The sequence below is a fragment of the Lycorma delicatula genome, chromosome 9 (assembly GCF_047948215.1).
Source record: "Lycorma delicatula isolate Av1 chromosome 9, ASM4794821v1, whole genome shotgun sequence".
Classification (NCBI taxonomy): Eukaryota; Metazoa; Arthropoda; class Insecta; order Hemiptera; family Fulgoridae; genus Lycorma; species Lycorma delicatula.
In genome coordinates, this window is record NC_134463.1 from 80,781,673 (window position 1) to 80,795,061 (window position 13,389).

The 13,389-nt window shown below is 29.9% G+C and overlaps 1 protein-coding gene across 1 annotated transcript; it reads left to right on the forward strand.

Moving 5' to 3' along the window:
* The first annotated feature begins 431 nt into the window (after positions 1-431).
* LOC142330630 (uncharacterized) lies at positions 432-10,739 on the forward strand. The gene is made up of 4 exons (XM_075376058.1): positions 432-705; positions 1,456-1,614; positions 2,338-2,676; positions 4,564-10,739. Exons 1-4 carry the CDS (start codon positions 556-558, stop codon positions 4,996-4,998), a joined length of 1,083 nt encoding a protein of 360 aa, XP_075232173.1. The 5' UTR covers positions 432-555; the 3' UTR covers positions 4,999-10,739.
* Positions 10,740-13,389: the final 2,650 nt, after the last annotated feature.

Below are 13,389 nucleotides of genomic sequence, written 5' to 3' on the forward strand. Positions count from 1 at the left end.
TTTATTTATGTTTTTGTTTTTAGCGACAGTCATTCAACTTTCTCAGTCTTTCATTTACTTTCCAAACTTGGTATTTTAACACTGGTGTATTTGTATCTTTTAGTATAAATTATGAGATATAATCATAATCTATATTATAAGATTTCTTCTAAATCTAGGTTACTGTTGACTAGTTCAGTTTAAATCTGATACGGTCTTTCATGAGCTTTAAATAAAAAAGAAAAAAATATATTTATACTTCTTTTTCGTATAAATTCAGTAATAATTAATTATTGATAGAATAAAAAAGTAATCATGTAATGTATACTTTCAATTAGTTCAGTAATTAAATTAAAGAAATAGCCAATTGTGATTCTACTTTTTATATCTTGTGTTACATCTTTCTCCGTGGTTGTTATTGCCAAAAAATTAATCTCTTTGTCATTTCGAAGCTCTGCTGAGCTGTTGGGGGAAGCTATATGGAAATTGCTAGCGTTGTTTGATTTACATTTGTGTAAGAAACATTGTTTGCGTTAGGTGTTTTATTTGACCGTTTTATATAGATATATTTAAAAAATGGTAAAAGTAAAAAAAGCTAGTAATAATGGTGTTAGAAAAACTAAAACGACTCCTAAAAGTGAATTAAATAAAGTTAAGAAGACCGCGAAACTCAGCATGGTTAAAAAGGCAGCGAAAAACACCACGAGGAAGGTTAAGCAGCAGTTGGTAAGTGTTAGTTCAGATAAGCTTGTGAACTTTTTTTTGTTAATTTAATTATGTAACAACATTTTTGGAACATATTGAAACTTAGAATTTATTGGATTATGATTTTGTAAATAACATATCTGTTGTTTCGAGTGTATTTGAGGTTATGTGTTTCTGTTTGAATCAATAGTTTGAGGTATTATAGTTAAATTAATTTTCACACAGGTATTATGTAATTGTTATTTTTCATAAGAATATAAGTTAAAAGGGTGACTGTAAGGCTTTATGTAAAGTACTGAATGCTGGTTTTTAATGATTGTAGTGGTTTTTAGTGGTATTTTTGAAGGCTTAATAACACTTATTACTAATTATTTAACTATAATCTGTTGCTTATTATGTTGATGGCTTTAAGGGTATTTATTAGATGATATTAGGATATTTTTGTTCTGACATTTATTTCCATTAGTTATCAAATATGTTGTAAAACTAGTGTGGTTTGAGGAAGAAGTAAAATTAATATAACCACCAATTGTTATACATTTATTCATATTCCAAATTGAATTTATCACTTATATTTTTTTTAATAATAAGTAGAAAGCATAATTGTGTGCTTGACAAGCTTGATTAGGATTGAAAATACTGTCCTTCCAAATGTTAACATCAGTAAGATCCTATTTATGTACAAAATTTTTTACATGTGATAGTTAATATAGTTTGCTATGCAGTTAATATTTATCTCTAATTGAAAATTTTTGTTTTAATTTTTTATAGGTGAAGAAACAAAAAATGGATACTTTTTTGAAGAAACTATGTGAAGATCGTGGAGTTGTTTATATTAAACATATTCCTCATGGATTTTATGAAAAAGAGATGTATGAATATTTTAGGCAATTTGGTAAAGTTACTGCAATCAAATTACCTCGTAGTAAGGTAAATGTACTTATGATTATGAACATGTAACAATAGCTGGTATTATATTTCCACTTTATTGAAAATTTTATTAGCTGTTTTTTATAATCATATTGTTTTTCATATTATCACAAAATATCTGAAAATTAGTTAATTCTCCCACAAACCTAAGAAAATTTTTAGTTTGTGTTTTTGCCTAGAAACACTGAATCATAGAATAAAAAAAATAATAAGCAGACAAAAGCATTATGTTATGAAAATATAAAGAATATTATGTAATGTGAATTAAAATACATTTAGAATTTACAAAAATATATACGGATATAGCAGTTTGAAATTTTAAATTATAGAATGTAAATTGTAGATATTTTTAATGTTTATTTATTTATGATAGATTATCCCTATGAAAGTTGCAACATGTTGCTTGTTATTTGGTTTGCTTTCATTTTTGTTTGTGTGTGTGTGTACGCATGCACATGTGTATGTAAATAATAGTTATTATAACAGTTGTAGGATTATTCTACTTTAAATGAAAATTCATCGTGTTAATACTGGTATATTTTTGTAATTGTAATCTAGTTAATGTCACTATTTACCATAAAATAGTCATTTACCTTAAATATATTATTCTGAAATAATGGAAATAAGGAAATATTATTTTAAAAACGAAGGATCTTTCTACAAAAGATGTTATTTCATAGAGACTATATTGTTAAAATTGACTAATATAACTTTTTATTACAGAATGGAAAGTCAAAAGGCTTTGCGTTTATTGAATTTGAGTACAAAGAGATTGCTAAAGTAGTTGCTGATACAATGAATAATTATTTAATGTTTGACAAATTGCTCAAAACTGAATATATACCTCCAGAAAAACAAAAGCCCAATTTGTTTCATCGAGGCAGTATGCCGTGGGAAGATGAAACGCATAAAGATGCTGTCAATCTACGACGAGAATTAGATCGGGTAAATAAAAATAAACCTATTTTAGATCCAGCTGAATTTGCTAAAAAAACAAAACAAACTGTACAAAAACTTCATAGAAAGCTTCTGAAAAAAACGGGTGTTGATTATCAATTTCAGGTATGTTTTACTTGGTTATTTATTCTCTTAGGAATTGTTAGTTTTTGTAGCTATAATAATAATTAAACATGTCCTGTATATTTAAAGAATTCTACTTCACATTATACAAGCAGGTACCCAAAAATATCAGTTTTTTTATTTTTAATTTGTATATAAACTTTTTTATATAAAAATGTTTAGTCCCTTCAAAATAGTCCTTTACAGCTACTAATACATTTTTCCAATTTTTTGTTGCATTACTCAAATTTTTTTAAAATTTGTCTGTTATAACTGACGAGGGAGTCAGAACTTTTCTGTTAAGTGGCAACATTATTGTTGGGAATAGCATAAAAGTGCCTCTGTATTGGATGTAATGACATTATAGCTGTATGACGCATCATTATTGCTGCCACTGCATCAGAATTAACTTATTTTTCAATATTCCATTGTTCAGAAGTCATTTAAGCGAGTTGAATCCTTCATTCCTATGTTTATTATTATATAGTATACACATTGATTATAATGTAGGGTATGTTTTTTTTTTTGCCTTCAATCACTTGACTGGTTTGATGCAGCTCTCCCAAGATTCCCTATCTAGTGCCAGTTGTTTCATTTCAGTATACCCCTTACATCCCAAACATCAATTTGTTTTACATATTTCAAACGTTGTCTACTGCACAATTTTTCTACATGAGTCTCAACATTCAGTTTCAACATTGGAGACTCATGTAGAAAAATTGTGCAGCAGTCAAGTGATTGAAGACAAAAAAAACATACCCTACATTATAATCAATGTGTATACTATATCAAATTGCTTTCCTTGTCCCTATACATTTCCTGAAACCAAATTGGTCTTCTAACATTTCTTCCACTCGCCTCCAATAAATCCTTTGATATCCAAGGTTATCTACCAGTTTCCTTTGTTCTGCCTAAGTTCGCTTTTGTTGATTTAAGAATTTCCTTTTTAACATTCTCCCATTCTTCTATATTTTCTACATTACCTTTTTTAATTCAGACCTCTTGCGATGTCCTCCTCAAAAATCTTCTTTACCACCTCTTCCTCAAGCTTCTTTAAATTCCACCAATTCATCTGATATCTTTTGTTCAGGTTTTTAAACCCCAATTTACATTGCATTATCACTAAATTATGGTCGCTATCAATTTCTGCTCCAGGATAAGCTTTACAGTCGACGAGTTGATTTCTAAATCTTTGTTTAACCATGATATAATCTACCTGATACCTTGTTTTTTCCATGTGTTTATTTTTCTATTATGATTTTTAAACTGGGTATTGGTAATTAGTAAATTATACTTTATGCAAGACTCAACGAGTATCTCTATCATTCCTTTTGCCCAGCTCGTATTTACCCACAATATTTCCTTCCTTGCCTTTTCCAATGCTTGCATTCCAATCTCCAACTATTATTAAAATTTCATTCCCTTTTATGCATTTAACTGCTTTGTTAATTTCTTTGTCTGTACACTCTACTTCATCTTCATCATCATGGGTACTTGTAGGCATGTGGACTTTAACAATCATTGTTGGCTTAGGTTTTGATTTTATCCTTATTACAAAAATTCTATAGCAAAAGCTACTACTATAAAATAAAAGAAAAAAGAAACTAAATGTGAAAATATTTCTTGCATTAATAGTTATGAATATTATTATTGCGTAATAATGAATGTTTTATATGGACTTAACCCTTGTCATTTGGCTTTAGGATCGCTCAATATTACAACGTTATAAATATTTGTTATAACTGAAATAATTTGGATATTTTTTATTGACTAGATATACGACACTTTATTATAAAAAGTTATGTAATTTGGCCAAATAAATCATTTGATTATTAAGTAGAAAATAAATAATATGTTATATAATATATCTCTATAATTTTATCTTTTTAGATCAATGATGAAGATAATGAGAAAGTAAAGTTGGTGAGTGTAAAATCATCATCGCCATCATCAAAGCGCAACAGTAATGTTAATTCGACCATTTCTAAAAAAGTACAAAAATTACCTGTTTTAGAAATTGATGAAAGTGATCACGAAATAATATTTAAACCACCGCCAAATGTTATAACAAAATTTATAAAATCAAGTAAATCTAAATTGAAAACTGTTAAAAGTAAAACAAATGTTGTTAAAGATAAATTAAAAACAGAAGCACAGACGAGTAAAAAGATTAAACAGTTAAAAAGTAATGTCTCAAAAGTGAAAAATAAAGCAAAGCAAGCAGTTAGAAATAATAAAAATAGTAACAAAAATAACAGTAAAAAAAAAACAAAAATAACATTAACAAAAAATGTAATGAAAAAAGTACAAAAAAAAAATAAATAAATATTTAATATTATGGGAGTGAATTGTAAGCATTATATTTGTACATTTTTAAGTGCTAGTATAAAAATTATGTTTATATGATTTAAGGAGTTTCATTATAGTTAATTACCTTTTCTTACACCAGTTTAAGTGATTAAAAATAGTATACGAATTTAAAAACAATATAGTTGTACCACATGAAATGAATTTGTTTTGCATTTGAGTTTTTATTTTTGTTTAATTTCAGAACACATTATTCATGAATTACAAAATATTTTAAAAGATAACAAGTTATTTTGTTATTTAAGTTAATAGACTGTAGTTCATTGATTACAAAATATATTGTTCATGAATTACAAATAAAAAGCATATTTATTTAGATTTTATCATTTACTAGTTTTTACAATGTGAAATTATTAAAACAGGTTTAGGCGGCTATTTTTTTAACACATTTGATCAGCCTGTTTACTATCAATGAAAATCCACGCCAGGGGACTATTTATCGAAGCATATATTTTTCAAAAAGATATCTGTAAGTTTACTATGTACTGTAAGATTTATAACAGTCGTATTATTTAATTTTGATTGGTTAACTCAAAAATATGTATATAGAGTTAATACTATAATTTTTTTATGTTTAACTTCATTTAGTTTTTACAAGAATTACTAAACCTGTAGTACACTTCACTTATTTATTTATTATCTTAATAATCACAGGCTGAAGTACAATTAGCTTTTTTATGATGAAAAATGAATCTACAGCATTTAATAGAGTAAAGTCATACGTTAAATTTAGATTCCTACTCTGTGTGTTGTGTTTAGAATCTAATAGGAACAGTTCACGACATATGATAAAGAGAAAACTCCTGTTTGATTATGAATAATCTGACATAAAAGTTATGTAGCTGTTGTTATATATTGCTGAATTTTAAATAACAGCGTACTTAAAATTCATTCATTCTTGATTGCAGTAAACAAGTCAATAATATATAGTGTAAATTGAAAATGGCTGTTTTCATTTGCCATATCTATTCCCATGCAGCATGAAATTTCATGATTCCTAAGTTTTAAAATTGGGCTCTATAACTTATTACATATTATAAAAGAAAAATATTGTTTCTTCTTCTTTGAAAAAATTATTTATGGAATAAAATGATTACCTTTGTAATTATTGGTTGTAGTTGTTTGTGCCTTTTCATATATTGTATTTAGATTTATCTAAACCTTATCAGTTGAGGTACCTGCTTCTTTCATTGTCTTCAAACATAATGCTAAATTAAACCCATTTTTTTTTTTGTAGTGAAGGTGCATACTTTCTTTAAGTTTTTATTACTGTTAATTTTTTTTTTATCAATGATTTCATTTTAATAGTTTTTAGATTGTGAATTGTAGTAAAGTGCCTTTAAGTGTGTGCTCTTCTTGTGCTTTCAGTGGAGTGGGTGAATTGAAAGCACACATTTAATATGTGACATGCTGGTTTTTTAATATTAAATCATATATAAAATTTATGTGAGTGAGTGTGTGTATATATGTATTTCAGATAGTTATTGTTTTTCCCAGGATCCAGTGACTACTAAGTTCCAACATTGACTTTTGATAAGATTTTGTACTGTTGATCTTTGTGGCAGAATGGTAGTGTTTCAGCCTTCTATCTGGAGATCCCAGGATCAAATCCCAATCAATTTGTTGCATTTTCATATGCAACAAAATTCCAATGGCCAAATAATCAAAGCAGTAGTCGATCCCCATGATCTCATAAAAAAAATTGTGTGCAGCATCCCCTTATAACGTGATGGTTTCTCTGTACTTGGAACATCCTGATCAAAGCCAATGTTTATGAAGTCTTACTTAAGTGAATTATTTATATTAATTATCAGTCATCATATAAACTTATTTATATACGTTTAAAAAAACCAGTTTGTATAAAAATATGAAGAACGTCAGGCATAGGAGAATATTGAGTTCATATCAAGAAGAGATCATTCTAATTAAATCAGAATTAGATCTAGAATCAGATCTATTTAAATCAGAATTACTTTTATTTAAAAGTAATTATTTTATCTCTGTGTGATGTTAAACTTAATTCCTGTTACATAATTAAACGGAACCAAACAGTTGGCCATTTAGTTGCAATTAAAGGGCTTCTAGGTTTAAGTGAACTCAGATCTGATTTGCCACAAAGGTTCAGCAGTTCATCTGTCATTTTATTCTCATTAAAATATATATTAAAAAAAGACTTAAATATATAAAACCATGAAGACTTAATAAAAAAATAAAAAGCACAAACCATCATTGGTTTAATAGGTACTTATATAGTGTAAAGATTTTGTTTGGAATATTTTAATTTTATTTATAACATAAGAGAAAAGGATTCATTGTTCATCCAATTTTGACATAATTGACAGTGTACTGTGAAGATATTTTTAGTTTACCATTATCTATTATATATATATTTTTTTTATGTAGGAGGAGGGAAAATCTGCAATCAGATGTCCAGCAGTTTGCACTGCAGTGTGTGTGGGGTTTCCTGCTGTAGCAGTGACCCATTAAAAAAACCCTCTCCCTCCCACCTTACAGAAATGGTACTACCCCCCGGTATTCGTCACCACCATGCATGTCTACCGGCACTTCTCGTGCTGCCCTTCCGTGAGGGCATCCAGTGTACCCAGCGATGTCGATTCTGTTGAACCCCCAAAGGTTGTCCTTCCTACTCCACTTCAAGGCCAAGCACTAAACTTTTTTCTCCTCAAAATTTTTCGAGAGTACTCTTTGAAACAAAGTTGAACATCTATTCCATCCATCCTTCAACCCCATCATCTCCTCAGGTGATATGTGCTCATCGAATGGCCTTTCTGCCTCCTACCTTGAACATCGCATTAAGGTATGCTCAGTATAATCTGTACCCTCACAATACTTGCATGTTGTTGATGCAAGTATTCTTCTGGCATGGAGGTAGACCCCAAACGATCCATGACCTGAAAGCCATTTGACCATCCAGTAATTCACCTCTCCATGTCCCCTGTTGATCCAGGTTCTTATGAATGGTATTAGACGATGCATCCACCTTCTGGTCTCTGCATCATCCCACCTCTCTTGCCATTTATCTACAAAGTCCCACCTAGCCTCCTTGGGATCCCTGCCTTTGTGTCTAGCTAAACATTCTTCCGCCAGGAGATCTATCAGTGGCATTCCTGCGATCACCAGGTCTGCCTCTAAGGACACCATCCTGTACACTTTGACTACTCTCAGTGCCAGTCTCCGATAAATACTATGCACTCTTTGTCTATTGTGCTTCATTTTAAGGGCTCCATACCGTACTGGTGCTGTATACATCATGCCAGGTCACAGTGGCCACTATAACTTTCCTCGGAGGTTGTTAGGCCTCTGCTGTTCCCAATCAGTCTGGTTTCTGCCGAAACCAGCTTTCAGCCTTCTTGCACACCTCTGCTGTGAACCCCCTCTTCTTGTCAAGCCAGTTACCAAGACACCTGGCTCTTCCAGAGAGAGTTGTCATTCCCTCCAGTCCAACCATGAAGGTTGGCATCCTTCTACACTCTGTCATGAGCATCGCTTCTGTTTTATTGGCCAAGATGTTTAGCTCCTTTTTAGCCATCCATCCTGCCACTCTTTCTAAAGTTTTGTTGGCTAATTGCCTCACCTGCTCTACCATATGTGCCTTAACAACTATCGCCAGGTCATCCACAATAGCTGTTAGCTCCACTTCAGGTATATGTTTTAGGCTCAACAGTCCATCAAAAGCTACAGTACAGAGCAGGGGGCCCACTATCAACCCCTGGGGCACCTGCCCTGTTCCATGGCCACGACTACCTTCTCCCCCGCTCTTGTGCCAGATACCATTTGCCTATCTGTCAGGTACCCATCCTGACGAGGTAGGGAGCCACCTTCCTGTCCATCAAGGGTCTCAAAATTGCATCCCAATAAACACTATTAAGTGTGTTCTCTGTGTCGAAAAAAAGATTATTAGCGGTATTCTCCTGTGTCTATTACCTGCCACTGCTATATTCACCAACTCCATTACTCTACTGATTGCTCCTATGGATGACTTTCTTTTTTCTAAATCCAGATTGGCTGTCTGAGAGACCTCAATGGCTACCTAGTTTGATCTCCAAACGATGAACTACCAGAGCTTCAAAGATTTTCCCTAACATATCATTCAGGCCAATTTCCAACTTCTGGGTATTTATTACAGTAACAAAACATATGTTAAAAAGTTAGTTTGAAACAATTCTTTAAGCTAAAAGACAATTCCAGCTACACTTATTACTTGTCCAGTTTTAAATTCAAGTATTTAACAACTTCTTATCATGTAACTCATATGATTGTCGCACTAACTCTTATAGCTAGTGTCCATTCCAACAGCAATATATTGCTGTGCTGACCACATATTGTTTATACATTGATTCACCAGTTTCAGAAGACTACTAGACTGCTAAGAGAGCTGATAAGTCTATACTCTCAATTCCAAATGAAAATCTTAAAAAAAATAAATTGGTAGTTTTAGGTAATGTGATGAATTCTTTTTGATGGTTACATTATGCCATTAGACTGTAGTGAAGCCTGATTATAATCTATCTTGCATATCAGAATATGATTTAGGTTGATAAACCATGTGTTATGATCAGTCAGAAGTTAAATAATTAATTATTTAGAGATCAAAATAGACTATTTTTTTTTTTGTTTTCGTTCAAAGGTTTTACTGAATATAAAGTTGTTTTTTTAACTTATATAAAAAGATTTTTTTATCTGCAGCAACTTGAAAAGATACACAGCCTTCCAATGAGTTCTAAAAAAATAGGCATATCCCATCAAATTTTACACCTTTTATGAGGTTGAAAAATGCCTTTTTAAAAAACAAAAATGTTTTATTTTTAACTACTTTAAATGAATAGAATGTATTGTAAATATCAATACTACAAAAAAAAAAAAAAAAAACTAGTAATGGATAGCACAATGACTGCATTGTAGTTACTATTCTAACTTTTTTACCTTTGAAAATATTCGCTTCAGGATAAAAATTCTTATACATTTTGTGTACATCATACATAGAATACTAAGTGGAAATTAAAATCTTTATTATATAAAGTTTTTTATCAGGGACTTTTGATGCAAATCACAAAAATATTTACTGTATTCACTGAGCTTATAGATTGAAAACTAAGATAGTGTGGTGTGTTCATTTGTTATATATGCTTTATGAAATAGTCATAATTTTTATAATTGCACAAGTTTTAATTATTAATGTTTAAGAGCTTTACAACTGGGGTTTTTCACATCTTTTGTGTGTTAAAAAAATAATATAAATAAGCAAGTATTGTGTTAATTTATTTTTTATATATTGTTTAAAAGAGTATATAAGAGTAAAGATTGAAACAGTGAATTAATGTTTAAACAGTTATTAAAAAAAAAAAAAAAAAAACCTTTATATAATGTCAATTTATATCTTGTTCAGTAAAGCTTGCACAAGATACATTACATGAACAGTTAGCTCAATATCACCTTTGCAGACTTCCTGAATTATTTTGTTTACACATATTTATTTAAACAATAAAAATTATTTCGGTCCAGTTGATATGTTTTAATAATTTAAATGTTATTTTTATTATCATTTGAGCAGTATTTTTTAACCGGTGACATTTGTATCTAAAGAAATTTAGAATAGTTTTGATTATTGATTTATTTAAATGAATCATTTTATTGAGTGTGTTTGTTTATATTATTAAAAAATAAACATGAAAATTTCATTGTTGTTTTATAATATATTTCCTGTATTCCTATCTGGTCATAATTTTAATTACATATTTACAGGAAGCTAAAAAAAAACAGATCGCGGAAAAATTGTATAATTTCGGAAAAGTTTTTATACGTATATATTATATTAAAGAAAAATATTTTTATTTAATTTGTATAATGCTTTCAGTGGTTTATTAGAAAAATTACTTAAATCATAATGATTATGTGTTTAATAATTTTTTTCAAAGCAATTATGTATAGCATAGTCATCATCATGTGGTTATTGGCCCTTAAATAGGCATTTTTACTAAATCTCTCCATTCTCCTCCTACACTCAGCTTAATTTGTTACATCCGGATAGTTCCCATTTCTTTTAACATTTGTAATTTAAACTTTTTCCAGCTTTTCTTTTATTTTTGTATTTTATTAAGTAATAATGTAAGGGGTATTTGTTCAGGATAAACACAGAAAAACTTTGCAAAACTAATGCAATGAAATCATTTAATCCACCCATTCACACTATCATTATTTTGTAGTTATGATATTGAATTTCAAACTTTTTTGACTGTGGTTTTTGGATTGAGTAGTTTTGACCTTCAGTAGATTGGGTCATGGAAAACAAAAAATGTAATTTGTGTAGACTGGCTTTCCCAGTTATGAATTCTAAATGAAATCACAAATTGGATATCAGATTACAGTGTTATTTAATTTATTCTCTTAAATTAGCCTCCAATTAACCCTTTTGGTCTGAAAATTTTACTAAATGTTACATTCTACAAGGTTAAATGTAATTAAATCGTTCAAACACTCGTGGGAACTACGAGAACTGCAGAGACATTTGTTCTGTTACTAGATTTGAAGGATCACCAAATAGCAATTTAGTAACAGTCAGCAGATAACTACATAGATAACTATGATAAGCAACATACTCGTATTTAAAATCTAAATAAACATAAGTTACTAATGCAGATGTTTTTATACAAAGTGAAGTTTATGAAGAGACCTTTGCAAATAACAAAGAAAACATTATTTTCATTTTAATAATTTGCCAAGAAATTAAAGTTTTGTAATTAAAAACTATTTTGTAAACAACTCCTTGTTTTCACTTGCGAGGAGGAGTAAACATCATTATTAAAACGCTATGAAAATTAAAAACAGGATATATTATGGCATTCTAAAGAACTGTAAATAGAGGAAGAAATATTTAATTTTATTTATGTGATGTTATTGAACGAAATATTTGATTATTATTGAAAAGTTTACGTACACTCAATACCACACTGATGCAACAAAATAAAACTACAGTTTTTTAAAATAAAAAGTTCTTAATAAAAGCAAAATACAGTACATATACTGTACAATGGTTTTAAAAACTAAAAACTCTATTTCACTTATTGCCAATTAGCATAATAAAAACATAACTATACATCAAAACGGATTTACTGTCGATGGAAAAAGTCTTTTGATTTTAAACCAACATTCTGGACTTAGCTGCTATGTGTGTCCACTTCTTAGCCCTTAAAATATCCATTGGTGTTGAATTCTAATGTTCTAAAAATACTACAGAGTAATATTGAACATATGCTTAGTGGTGGGGGATGAAAAACCTTGGTAATAAGGGCATTGTCACTGTCATCCCTCAGATTCTGTTGCACAAGTGTAGCAATATCTGATTGTTCGATTCTTCATTAGTGTTAGCCTTATCAACATGGTGTTCAGCTAGCTGATTCTTATTACGTCGCTGTGTTCAATATCAGGCTGTATAGCATGTATATACACCTAAATGGTCCTTAGGGCATTGCCTTTATGGCATCATCTCTGGCTTCATTTCTTGTGGAAATGTTTTCTGGCTCCATACTTTGCTAAAGTTTCCTCCATGATTTTTGTTAATGTTTCAGTCATTTTCTTCCAGGCTTTTGCAATCATGTAAATTGCATCTGTAATGTTTAGTCTTTTAATTGCTTTGAAAAAGGCCATAGCCCTTCTCTGGTTTTTCAAGAATTGATCTAATATATTTTCTACTACCTTTTTTCAACCGTGCGATCACACCCTGATCCATAGGTTGAATGAGAGGTATGACATGAGCTGGTAGAAATATTGCTTTAATTTCTCATTTTTATAATTCAGATGACTGAGTGTATTATCGAAAAGAAGAAATCTTTTAATGGAAGATATTTTGATTTTAAATTCTTTTCTACTAGTGTAAAAATTCATCGTAAAACTAAAGTTTAGATTCTAAAATGTTATAAGCCTTTTGATAAAACAGATAAAGGAGTTCCTTTCTAGCATTCTTGGCAGAACCAGCTCTAATGCACTCTCAAAGAGTTCTGATTAACGCTTTCTCAGCATTTTACGGTTTTTAATGCGTCTTCTCCTTCAACGGTCAGTGTATATGCTTCAAGGGCCTTTTTGTTTTTCCTCCAATCTTTTATTACAGAAAAATTTGCACAGATTCATGAACTTGAAGCTTCTGTTGCAACGGACATACTATGTCGTTTTTGTATTTGATTAGCCATTAATCAACACACACAATAAAACCTAACAAAGATTCAATAGCCTGCTCACAAAATTCACGGTAACAGTAACACTATCAACATGGTTAGATGGTAATAGACAGATATGCATTACTAGTTAAATGAAAACAATTTCTATTCCATGTTC

Excerpts from the sequence above, each read along its gene's own strand:
- LOC142330630 (XM_075376058.1), top strand. The coding sequence starts at position 556 with ATGGTAAAAGTAAAAAAAGCTAGTAATAATGGTGTTAGAAAAACTAAA. Across the intron at positions 706-1,455 it reads GGAAGGTTAAGCAGCAGTTG|GTGAAGAAACAAAAAATGGA; the intron begins GTAAGTGTTAGT and ends AATTTTTTATAG. Across the intron at positions 2,677-4,563 it reads GTGTTGATTATCAATTTCAG|ATCAATGATGAAGATAATGA; the intron begins GTATGTTTTACT and ends TTATCTTTTTAG.